The sequence below is a fragment of the Nansenia antarctica genome (genome assembly GCF_963989245.1).
Source record: "Nansenia antarctica genome assembly, chromosome: 14".
NCBI lineage: Eukaryota > Metazoa > Chordata > Actinopteri > Argentiniformes > Microstomatidae > Nansenia > Nansenia antarctica.
The window spans coordinates 19,964,679-19,978,167 of NC_137684.1; the positions used below are offsets into that span (position 1 = coordinate 19,964,679).

Below are 13,489 nucleotides of genomic sequence, written 5' to 3' on the forward strand. Positions count from 1 at the left end.
TGTAGAGACTCATAATCCTCTTGTCTCTCTCAGACATCTCAGCTGACTGGTGGAGGAGAGGAATGGTGTGATTGGAAGTGTCTTTACCGCTGTATTTCCCCTCCAAATGATGCTTTTCTGCTGCTCATTCAGTCTTTCTGGAATAGTTTGTTGAAATATTCAGTGTTGTTTGAAAACCATGCTCCCCATTCACACAAAATAGTGGAATGTTCAAAACTCCACTCTAACAGCAGCTGGTCATTTCCATTTCAAACCCATTTTCTAACTTGTGACCGCGACAGTTTTTTATGTACGCAAAACATATTATTTACAGATGTGCTGTATGAGGATGGAGCTGGGCATGCTTTTCTCAAGTTACTATTGTATTGTTGGGCATGTGACGCATAGGGAACTCCTGATTGGTTTAAATCTCATGCTCATGCACACACACACACGCACACGCACATACACACACACACACACACACACACACACACAGACACACACACACGTCACGTATAGAAGCGGCTGCACCGCTTTAAAAATCTAAATGATAATGTGTTTTCTTTGCCTTTTTAAAAGCTGTAAAAGGAGTTGTTAACTTTGGAGAGTGTTAACATAACGTATGCATAAACTACATTACCTGTGTTGAGCATATGCGTTATGTCATCTCTTTCGGCTCCCAACAGATATTAATGAATGCAAGATGGGGAGGAACACCTGTTCCAATGACACCGTCTGTTTCAACCTGGAGGGGGGTTACGACTGTAGATGCCCCCATGGGCACAACTGCACTGGAGACTGTATCCATGACAACAAGGTCAAGCACAACGGGCAGATCTGGGTGCTGGACAACGATAGGTGCTCCGTCTGCTCCTGTCAGGTGAGAAAGGAGAGGATGATGGTTGGTGGATGATGAGAAAATAGTCTACAGGTTGATATTAGATTGTATGATTATTTATGAGTTCAGCCATCATTTTGTGGCTATAGATGGGTGTTTTATCAATTAAATTTGATGATATCTTATTCAAGTGGAAGTCCGAAAAATGTATCTAGGCTAGTTATAGAGCTTACTTGAAAAACCTGGTTTCAATAAACCCCAAAATATATTTACTCATGATTATTATTAGGTTATAATCTGGTCACGTATTGTAATGTTTCATCTCACATTTCATCTGGCCTAATGTCTTGTGTCTGGCAATGTCAGAAGGTGATTACAGAGGATTAGTAGCGGTATTGAATGATCAAGCAGCAAATTATTCATTTGATTATCAAGGACGAGGGCAGAAATGGCTCTAATTATATGATTATATAATTTTAATTGATTTGAGAAATTGCAGACCTGCCTGTCAAAATTAGCAGTGACGGTTGGGTGAACAGAGGAGTAAACGTGTTATAGTTTTTGATTTGGACGGACACAGTGAAGATGCCAATGAAGCGATAGTGGAGGAGTTCAGAAAGAACCAAGGTCAACAACTAGCAGAGATTGAGTTTGGATTAGAAGATACGGCGTAGTTGTTGGAGAGGGTGCCTTCTGACATTGAAGGTTGGGAAGTTGGTCTATGGATGGACAGATCTGTAGAATGACAGATATGAAATGTTTCCAAATACATTGAGCGTTTGCATAAGCGTTGTCTGTTGTGCCAGATGGGCGGGGCATGCACTTTTCGGACTATTTCATTGGTTCCATTGTGCTAGGCTGAACTCAAGTACAGCTTATTATTTTATTTTTAAATTATGTAGACTATAAGTGCTCCTCCCCTGTGTAAGCAGAGTGGCCAGGTGATGTGTAGGAGGATGGTGTGCGACTGTGACAACCCCACGGCGGACCTGTTCTGCTGTCCTGAGTGTGACCCTCGCCTCAGCAGCCAGTGTCTGCACCAGAGCGGCCTGCTGACCTACGGCAGCGGAGACACCTGGGTGGAGAACTGCCAGCAGTGTCAGTGCCTGGTGAGTACCCATCATATCATATCATATCCTGGGCTCTACTTCATCCAATCTGTTCTTTGATGGATATACCATAAGGTTAGGGTAAGGCTGAGGGAATTGCCTAGGAGCCGTGTGCTCGTGTGTGCGTGCGTGTGAGTGTGCGTGCTTGTGTGTGTGTGTGTGTGTGTGTGCCTGCGTGTGTGTCTGTGTGTGTGTCTGTCTGTCTGTCTGTCTGTGCATGGAGTCTCAGAGAATAAGTGTTACGAATGCTGTACGCTTGTAAGCTTGTCCAGGCAATATATGAAACAGAATCACGACGTGTCAAGAGACTGTCTATTGAAATCTACCCATAAATAAATATGCACTGTTTGGGTAGACTCTGTTGTGTCGACCTTACTCAAGGTTTCCACATCTCCTGCTGTTCAAACAACAGGGAGGATTTTTTTTTTTACGAGGATTTCGCAGTAAATTTGACAGAACATCACATCCCTCGTCTCCCGATATGCCTTTCAGATGCTCTTCAGCGCCAGCCATATGTTTATTAAATGCAAATGTCATGCTTGGCTAGCTCGCTCCCCGCAAAGAGAAAGGCAACACTTAGCAGCGTTTCTGTCACTATGCTTTTGTGTTGGTTCTCCCCATAAATTATCTTTAGCGTGGGTCTGTCAGCCACCCCTCCACTCCCCTCCACACACACACACACACACACACACACACACACACACACACACACCCCTTGGCAGGAGTCGCGTTTCCTTTCCGTCGCACTTTTCTTCTTCTCCAGATCAAACAGACTGGCAGACAGACATCCAACCTCACTCTCTTTCCCTCTATATTACCATATGAATACAGGGACGCCCACTCAGAGAAGATCCATGGCTAGAGGACCAGTATAATGCTGTTTCCCCCCATTGTGATGCTGTCCTTAAGATTGGCCCTGAAGGTCATTGGCTGGATTACTTACAGCAGGCCATTACAAGGGGTAGAAAATCATTGTGTTGTTGGACAGGCAGGGAAAACGCAGCCAGCTGAAAAAGGGCTTTCGGTTGAGTCATTCTCTGAGGGTGCACTTACATACTGTATGAAGACGGGGACACACACACGCACAGACACACACACACACACACACACACACACACACACACATTTGAATACTTTATTTGGTTCCACAAATTATATTATACAAACAGGGAATCAAATATTTCGGGGCTAAGCAGCACTGAACACTTAAGGGTCACATGACACCTCCTTCTCCACACGGCCAAGCTGCCAATAATAGCTGAGACAGAGCAACATTTGGCAACCTGTTTGGCCTTTCTTTTAGTCATTGCAGCAATTCTCAGACCCCTCATGGTGTGTTGTCGATGTGTCTCTGTCCCGGAGGCCCGCAGCGCTGGTTGTATTCTCTCACGGATGAAGCAAAGCTGCGTCTCTGTCCAAGCCGTCAGCGAGTCAGGTGTAAGGTCCACCGGGAAATCGACAGAGGGTGGGAATTTCTTCAGGATTCCGGCGACATATTTCAGAAGCCTGAATCCGTATGGACGCGCGTTTCCTTGCGTCGCGGAGAATATTCCTTTATGGAAAAAGTTAGTCCACTCGTAGTCTGTCATTGCCGTCTTGAAGTCTACGGGAACATCTCCGGCCGGTGTTGGGCTTGGGTCGCAGACGTTCGGGCGTTGTTTGTAGACTCGCCCGCTGTTCAGGGCTTGTTTAAAAGCCAATCTTAGTGTGGTAACGAGGCACATTGTATCAAAAGCATCCAGTGCATCTTATTCCCACTGCAATAACGATGGCAGTTACAACGGGTGTATGTGAGCTTAGATGTTGAGCGCGTTCATCTCACCACTTACGGCAGCCATCAAGCTGTCCGTCTGTCGCGAAACACGCACACACACACACACACACACACACACACACACACACACACACACACACACACACACACACACACACACACACACACACACTCACTCACAACAAGCCACCAGTCAAATGCTATAGACAGCAGCATTTGAAAGAGCAGAGGAGAATGGTGTGAAGAGATATGCAGGGACTCCTGTAGCATGACAGGGACGTGAAGTGAACCTTGGATGCTGCTACACTTAGCAGACCCAAAACACAAGGGCTCTACAGGGACCTTAAAATTAAGAGACAGGAAGAAGAGGGACAAGCCATCTTTAAGCACATTTGAATAGCTTTTTAGCTTACATTAATTTTTGTGATCATTGAAATAATAATGATAATATCTAATATACAGTATATTACTTTTTATCCTGGTTTTGTACAGTAGGTGAATTGTCATCTCACTGGGTAGCCAGTAGGTAGAATTTGCTCTGTTTTTTAAAGCATGGCGCTTCTCCATTGACCAGACCGGGACGGTACAGGACGGCACGCATTTGTATCTTATCCGTACCGCATGGGCGAGCAGTCATAATAAGCTATAAATGCGGCGCATGCCCAAGCCCTTTAATATAAAAAAAAGCATTTCAATGTTTGTCTCTCAGTGTGTTTGATCATTTTGGTTAATACCTCGCTCCACTGGAGCGCACACTGGGTTCAATGTCATAGCGGGACCAAGTAATTTGATTGGACAAGAGGCATTCCATCCATCAGATTTCCAGAGCAAATTTACAAACTCAGCCAGTGACAGCTATTATGATGCAATAGGCATAATATTTTATTTATTTATTTTATTTATTTATGTAATCTTTATTTAACCAGATAAGTCAAATATGAAGCTGAACATTTGACAGCACTCTAATAAGTGGGTGTTGGGGTAGTTGTACCCCTAATACAGGTATAAGACTTAAGAATATCCTCTGAAAAAGTGTTTTATTGGAAAGATTGACCCCCAAAACATAGGAAAAGACACCAAATATGTTGGATAGGTATACATAGGCCCTCCAATATTAACACCATTTTACCCAGATGGCGTCACTCTAAAACATTGTTTAACCTCTTTTGACCTTGAAAAAAGTATGATCCAATACATTAATCAAGTAAGACTTTTAATATGATGCAGGAGGGTATTAGGAACAATAAAAACTATGAAACATTACTATTGCAATTTCTCCTGGGTTGGGCCTTTTTTTGAGTTAGATTGACTGGACTACTCTCTCAGTTGTAACAAAGCCTATTATGATGTCATCAATAATTAAAAAGAACCTCATAGCTGGTGCATTCTAAAAAACAGGTCATTTCAGAGCATCGCCTCTTGAGAACTATCGCCTCTTGCTTTTACAGTATAGAAAGTTGACTTTATGAGAAGACTCACATAACGTGATCAGATGAATCAAACCCAAAGTGACCCAAATGCCCCCCAAGGGCATGCAGGTCTGAAGGAAGACAATGAGAAGAAGGGAAAAAAGAAGAAAACAAATGCATTTGTTACCTTTTTTAAGCTGGCTGCCCTCCTCTCTTGCTGTGGAGGATGTTTTGGAAAGAGAAAGGAAAGACGACACTCCGACTCAACTGATATGCCTAACGCAAATGATAACCACAGCAGACCTACCTCTGGACGAAACCACAGCAGACCTACCTCTGGACGAAACCACAGCAGACCTACCTCTGGACCAAACCACAGCAGACCTACCTCTGGACCAAACCACAGCAGACCTACCTCTGGACCAAACCACAGCAGACCTACCTCTGGACGAAAGACAAAAGGTCACTCACCAGACCCAAGAGACCCTGACAACAAGCAAATGACAACCGGTAAAGAAAAAGAAAGCAAGGGCAGTGGTCAAGTCATACCTGAAAGGTCTAAAGGCAGCCGACCTTCTTCAGCTCAACAGACTCTGAAAAAAGGCTGTGAGCTGACCACAGCACAAGGCCCTACCCTGCATCCACCTACGACTCAAAGCTCTTGTAGCTCACGTTCGCGGACCTCCCTGAGAAGCATTAAAGGCCGTCAGGATGCTACAGTGGACTGGCAGCTGCCAGGTGTCCCTACCTCATCTCTGTCAGAGGAGAAGAAAGGCAGCCGACCTTCTTCAGCTCAACAGACTCTGGAAAAAGGCTGTGAGCTGACCACAACACAAGACCCTACCCTGCATCCACCTAGGACTCAAAGCTCTTGTAGCTCACGTTCGCGGACCTCCCTGAGAAGCATTAAAGGCCGTCAGGATGCTACAGTGGACTGGCAGCTGCCAGGTGTCCCTACCTCATCTCTCTCAGAGGAGGAGAAAGGGAGGAGACCAGTGAGCGGAAGATCAGCGAGCAGCTCTGACCGTGAGCAGGAGACTAAAGAGGAAAAGAGCACACCAGACAAAAATGGATCTGGCAAGGATGATGACTGCAGACATGACAGCCCTACCAGCATATACGGACTGAACGCAACCACTGGTGACCACATATACGGACTGAACGCAACCACTGGTGACCACATATCCGGACTGAACGCAACCACTGGTGACCACATATACGGACTGAACGCAACCACTGGTGACCACATATCCGGACTGAACGCAACCACTGGTGACCACATATCCGGACTGAACGCAACCACTGGTGACCACATATACGGACTGAACGCAACCACTGGTGACCACATATCCGGACTGAACGCAACCACTGGTGACCACAGCTGTTCCAGTTCCAGAGGAGTGACACCAGAGTGTCAGCAGTTCGTTACCGAGATCCTGGACACCACTAAGGAGGAAATGTTGAAGGAAGACGAAGAAGACGAAAATAACCTTCTTTATGATTGAGAATGTGTTGATCTCTCATACCTCAAATGTCATAACCATTAAATATATTCATGCATTCATCTTCAAAGTATTTTTGTGTTCATTTGAATGTCGGGGAGGGGGGGGGAAATGCGACATGAACTAGGTCAAAACGCGCGCACTATCATGCACAAATCAGCCTAATGTTAGATAGATAACATTACATTAAATATGTCTACCATCTTTTTAATATTGCCTTTAAATGACTAAATAACTAAATGATGATTATATAATGATTGAAGCACTTTGAGCTGCAATGTTTGCAGGAAAAGCGCTATACAAATAAAACGTTATTATTATTATTATTATTATTATTATTATTATTATTATTATTATCATCCGCTGTCAAACGCCACAGGTAATAATTTATTTCCTAACATGAATCGCGCTCCAATGTATTTCTATGGAGAAGCGCCAATATGGGCCTAAGTCTGTGTGTATGTCTGTTTGTTGACAAGATGGACGCTGCCATCAATGACTGTATCCAAAGAGAAAGGGTTGTTGATCAACAAACAGATCAATAGTATGAAAACAGAAAACACATTTTTTTCACAACAAGACACAACTCGATTGCAAGGTTTCACAATTCCCGACATGCAGACTTTTTCACCAAGCCGTGACACATACGTGACACATACATGTCATACACATACTAAGCCTCCTTTATGAAGTGTAATGCATTACATTGGAGTGTAGGTCTTTGAGATCAAATAGGAAAGAATATGGAAATGTCTTTTTGATCTTGAAGAAAAAAACAGACAAAAATAGAAATGGCAGTGGCCTGTTTTTAGAATGCGTTGTATAAACACAATGTATTTTTAGTAAACTATCCCTTTAATCAACATTGCCCTGAGGCTACATCCACTTCCTCTGGCTATGAATAAAGAGCCCTACTCCAGGGGAATCACACTTCAAATGTTTACACACTAAATGAAGGCAGGGAGCATACATTAGCACCTCATAGGCCAGTGTTTTATAGCCTGCCTAATTTACTACAACATCACTGAAATGCTGAGAGAGCTGATTTTCAATGGATATTAGATATCCCAATGGGAGATTTGCATCAAGCCGAACTCTGGGTTGCGTGTGTGTGTGTGTGTGTGTGTGTGTGTGTGTATGTGTGTGTGTGTGTGTGTGTGTGTGTGTGTGTGAGTGCGTGCATGCATACGTGCATGCTTGAGTGGTAGGTGGGTGGGTGGGTAGGTGGGTGTATGTAAACCACTAAACTCAAGGATGAAAATGTTAGCAGAAGTAGGTCATGCAGAATAGCTTAGCCAGGATCTATAAAGTTGGCCAATATATATCACCTGTATTCACTGGCTTATTGTGGTATCATTATAGACGGCAGGAGAAATCCAATAAGGCTTTCTCTGCTGAAAAGTTCCCAGTGATTAACTTCAAGCCAAGAATGAGAGGGCCACAATAAGAGCTCCATTAGGGAGGACAGAGGAGACATTCACTTCAGTGTTTGGAAACCTGCTTGACTGTTGTAGAAGTGTCTATTTTTTACCACACTACTAGCTTATCCCAAACAAGGGGTGCTAACCAATTAGTCACCAGTGCCCCACCCCTAACACATACAAATGTATATTTTTACATGTGTACATTTGGTAAAGAGAAGCAGAAACCTTATCCTGGTAAGATACAGGAACTAATTACACATTTGTATGGGTAACATTACGTATTCTTGTCCCTCAGGTATCGTTTTATTAGTCCCAGTGATATAGTATATGACTCATGTCTGTCAATCTGTGTGTCTGTCTTTGTGTCTATCTGTCTGTCTGTCTGTCTGTCTGTGTGTCTGTCTGTGTGTCTGTCCCACAGCAGGGGCAGGTGGACTGCTGGCTTCTCTCGTGCCCTCCTGTGGACTGTGAGTTCACGGTGGTGCCTGAGGGCGAGTGCTGCGCCCGCTGCGTCACCGACCCCTGCCAGGCCGACACCATCCGCAACGACATCACCAAGACGTGCACGGACGAGCACGGCATCGCACGCTTCAGTGGCTCCTCCTGGGTCAAACATGGCACCGAGTGCACCCTCTGCCAGTGCAAGGTAAGACAAAGACTACACCATTTAAAAAAAAATATCGATCGGCTTCGGATCGAGCATGGGCGAAGTAGGCAATCGCATATGGCCCGCAAATTGGATCCCATTGTCATGATCCAACATTGTAATAAGGTTACCCATTGATTCCTATTGTAACCAAAGGGAAGTAAAAAAGAAGAAAAAAAAGACGTCATTAATAGAACATGAATGCTTTATTTCACCTGAAGCTGTATGAGTACTCAACACTTCAACACTTCTTGAACACTTTCTTCATTACCCTGTTTGGGATTTGAACCCACAACCTTTTGGGTTGCAGTACATTGTTCTGCAATGCCACTAGTCCACCGCTGCAACACAAGAGTAATAATGGGGTTCAGATTGTGAAATGAGAAATTAGACAGACGTTAGACATTTATAAGAACATGTTTATCCATCAGAGCTGGATATTCTTACCCTTGATACACTTTTTTTTACAACATGACAATAATTACATTTAAATGTGCATTAGAATGTAATTGTGTTGGAATTCTTGGTGCTAACACTAACCCTGTATACTGTACTTTACCTATGGCTCAGCCTTGAAGTAAGTTGACATCATTTCCAAGTATGATATCAATATGTTGTTTAACGGAACCGTGATGTTGAAAGGTAATTAACGGATGAGATAACATTGCATAGTTTAGTTTAGTTTAGTTTATTTATTTAGCACACAAGAAATTGTGCAAGGAGGGAACGAAGCCCAGAAGGCTTGTACAGAGTTCCACTCCACGTCAATATCATTGTTTCAAATAAAAATCAAGGGACACTTACTGCACGTCAATAGGAGAAAAGAAACCACAAACAAAATCATATCCATCGGGCAGAAAGGTAGGATAGCACATACAAACACACAAGACAAAAAAAAAGAAAAGAAAATGAAAATGAAAATAGATACAAGGATAGTAAGATTAGTAAAACAATAAACATAGATTTCCATCTAGCCCACCTTTCAACGGGAAAAGCACTACAATATAAAATAAACAGAAGTGGTGGAGCAATCCCATGGAGAAGAAATCTGTAGCTGAAGTCTGATGGTCTTCCTCTCCTCCGTCTTCTCTCTTCCAGAACGGACACACCTGTTGCTCAGTGGACCCCATGTGCCTTTAGTCATTGAGTGGCACTGAAGACACCTGTACAGTGTTATCCATGTAAAAACAACCTATGTTTTACCACCCTCTCCTCCCAAACCTCTTTATACCAAATACAAACATATGTATCATACCAAACAGGTGATGGACTCAAGCCCCTCCCTCTGTTCAGACTCACCAATCAGGGTGTCCGCCGAGGAACGCCCGAATCATCTGCAACAACATGATGCTGTAAAATACTATTATTCTGGCATGACTGTGCTCAATGTAGAAACATTTTTTCGCTGATTTGTAAACTCTTTTAACCTCTAACGGATAACCCACAGTAGATAGTGATCGTTAGTGTAAGTTTCATTTGCCACATTATGGGAGTCGTGTCTATATTTTGTGGTCCTCTGTAGCATTTCTTTCCCTTTATATTTTCTAATTTATAAGGCTTGTTATTGTGTAATGGTGAAATAAAGTATTTCCATTTACATTAAGTAAAGGTTTCATTGTTTTATTGCCTTTTTGCTTCTGATCTGACTCATATAAAAAAAAAAAACGGTGATGTCTCTGTAGCTGTGGCCATAATGAAGTAAAACTCATCCTCTCAGGTCTCCTTGACCCCAAAATGTAATCAACACAGATAATGACAAGCCTCTCGAGCTCTGTCAGTGTCACTCATAACTTCCCACTACTTACTGTGATGTGACTCATGCAAGTAGCAAGGTGAGAATGGGGTCATGTGGTTCTCTTTGGCTCAGTTGGTAGAGCATGGCGCTAACAACGCTTAGATTGGGGGTTTGATTCTCACTGGGACCACATACAGAAAAATGTATGTACTGCAATGTAAGTTCCTTTGGATAAAAGCGTTTATAAGGAGTATAATGGTAAACGTATTCATACCGACATTTTTCTGGTACGGGTCTTTTGGTTCGGTACGCGTGTGTACCGAAGGAATGCAGCGTTGTTGTAACCATTGCATGTGCAGAACTTTTATGTGTGTGCGGAACTTTATGTTGAAGTAATCTCAGCCACTACGCATGTGCACACATGCCACAGAGAGATTGCCAGTAGGGCCCATTCTAGTAGTTAGGGTGAATGCTCCAGTATCCTTTAAGTCTCCTGTTTGGGAAAATCACGGTTTCTCAGTTAACTATAATGCCGATGGACAAAGACAGGTGGATCCTCCATTGTTGATAACACAGTTTTTAAACACATATTGAAAAAATTAAATACATGAATCTTGCAAGCTGGCAAGTCCTAAATGCTGCACCTTAATGGATATTTATTTTAATTATATTTAGTTATTTATTTGACAGAATATTTATTTTGATTTAATTTTCAGTAAATTGTACCTTTTTATTAGTAGATTGTAGCTGGTTGCAGTAGTATTGACAGATTTTTTTATTTTTTTATTTTTCTTTTAAGAAAGATCCATAGTTTGATCAGTAAACCACTGTTTAATAATAATAATAATAATAAAAAAGCTATTTTATGTTTTGTGTTTCTTTTTACCCCGCTGGACCGAAAATATACCAAACTGTGACTTAAAAACCGAGGTACGTACCGAACCGTGACCGTAATTTCTATTATTATTATTATTATTATTATTATTATTGTTGTTGTATTATGCCAGATGTATGTGACAGACAGGGGGTGTGTTCAATGACCAGCCTGGGAACTGACTCTAGCTATCAGGAGTCACAGCTGACTTTTTCCATCATTATTCATTAAGCTGGTGAGTTTGTCTCTTCAGACCTCCTTGGCTACATGGAAATTATACAGTACAATCGGCAAGACTGGGATCAAGTATCTTACCTACCTTTGTGGACAATAATACAATTATCTCTCCCTCTGTTTCTCTTTCAGTGGTTATCTATTGGGGTACTACAATTTTAGGCAATGGTGTACTTAAACTGCTAATACACCCGTAGCACTTCAATTAGATTGAGAGCTCTCATTTGTTCCATACATACTAATTTCAGGGGTTTTCCCTGCATCTCAAGAGGTTATATTGATACTTAGATGAGAGTACACCCTAATATAATTATCATATAAATTTACAGCATGGGCGAAATTAGTCCTGCCTGCCTGACAACGGCTTTATTTCCCTGCAGATAAGTCTCTAACCAACTCATTCCCTGCATCTCCCTGAGAGGTATTTATATTAACAAACATGAATATAAATATATAATATAATATAGAAATAATATAGAAACTTTACTGAGCACATCGATATTCAGACATTATTATCTCTCTCTCTCTCAGTAGAACAATTTGGTATTATTAAAAAAAAAAAACTGTCCTAGCACAAACAGTCACAGGTGAAATATTGCTATTTTTCAACACAACTGATGGCAGTCGGCCTACTCATTGTCACACACACCTCCATCCTACTCCACCCCCCTGAGCACCGGCGAGACAGTGCTCCATTGCTGCGGTAATGTCACCTGTTACCGTGACACAAATTGCCAATACGCCCAAGTTTGGACCTGCGTCCATTTTCTGCAGGCTGAAAATAGAGCCTTTGCTCTCTTTTTATTACCTCTCAGGTAAAGGATATTCTACTTTGAACTTGGACCTCTGGCTGTAGTAAGAGAAGGACCAGGAGAGTCTGAATTGGCTGGTGGCTCATTGGCCAGGCCACCATCTGGCATGCTTTGGTCCAATGACTCCTAACCCGGTGGTGGCTTTTTGCCAGTGGGCATTGAGGGTTGTAGCTCTGCGGGGCAGAGCGGTTGTCCAGCTGGCTCCTAAATGTCCGATTTTCCACAGTGGGGCTGAACCCACCGTAACAGATGTCTCCACCCACAGGGAATTCACATTACTGCCTGCCCCTATATTCATTATTAATGGACACACACCACTGTGTTTAGCTGAGGGTGGAGAGCTAAGGTAATAGAGCGTAGCATAGACTGCTACGGTACAAGATGTGTGTTCGTTGACAACTCTCAAGACACCTAAAGGTCAGGTCATTGCCTTGCAGATCAGCTTTTGGCTGTTACTCAAACAGTCATAGGTGGGGGACATGCTGTGCTGTGTAGAATACTACAGTATTTTCCATCTCTCTGTAGGAGACCTGGTTAATATTCTCTGTGTCATCGAGAGTAGAGGCTGGACCCCCGTAGTCTTTTAATTATTCATAAGCAAATGTGTTGATATGTAAATCCAGCAGAGTGCTGACTCAACTATGTGTAGCAAATCCACCAATTATCACTAAGACTGTATCTCCAGGAAAATAGGCCTCCACTTACCTAGAAAGGATATGAATTCTGTAAGGATTCCATCTTGTGGAGGAATACCTTGTAAAACAGCTGTTATCTAACTTCAAGTGACTGCTCAGTCAACTAGAGGTCATATACAGTGGAGTGCAAAAATGTGGGCACCCCTAGTCAAAATGCCCTTTAAAAATTAAACAAAGTTAAACATGACGCATTTCATCACATTTTAAAGCAAGATTAACTTTTTAGAGTTTCAAAATAATTAAACAAGGAAAAATTCCTTGTGCAACATTTTGGGAACCCTGTCAGCTAGTACTTTGTAACTCCACCTCAGGCAACCAAAACAGCTTGCAAACGCTTCCTGTAGCCAGCTAAGACTCTTTCAATTCTTGTTTTGGGAATTCTTCCCCATTCTTCCTGGCAGAACACCTCTAGCTCAGAAATATTCCTCGGCCTTCTTGCATGCGCAGCTCCACAG

At 42.6% G+C, this 13,489-nt stretch overlaps 1 protein-coding gene across 1 annotated transcript in view; it reads left to right on the forward strand.

The window, feature by feature from the left end:
• nell2a (neural EGFL like 2a) overlaps nucleotides 1-9,824 on the forward strand; it is a gene marked incomplete at both ends in the record, with an annotated part of 67,971 nt that extends 58,147 nt beyond the window's left edge. The window contains 4 exons of the mRNA XM_080545396.1: nucleotides 669-862; nucleotides 1,753-1,929; nucleotides 8,460-8,684; nucleotides 9,783-9,824. Of these exons, the coding sequence (XP_080401522.1) occupies nucleotides 669-862; nucleotides 1,753-1,929; nucleotides 8,460-8,684; nucleotides 9,783-9,824 (638 nt within the window). The remainder of the gene's footprint in view (nucleotides 1-668; nucleotides 863-1,752; nucleotides 1,930-8,459; nucleotides 8,685-9,782) is intronic.
• Between the last annotated feature and the right edge of the window lie 3,665 nt (nucleotides 9,825-13,489).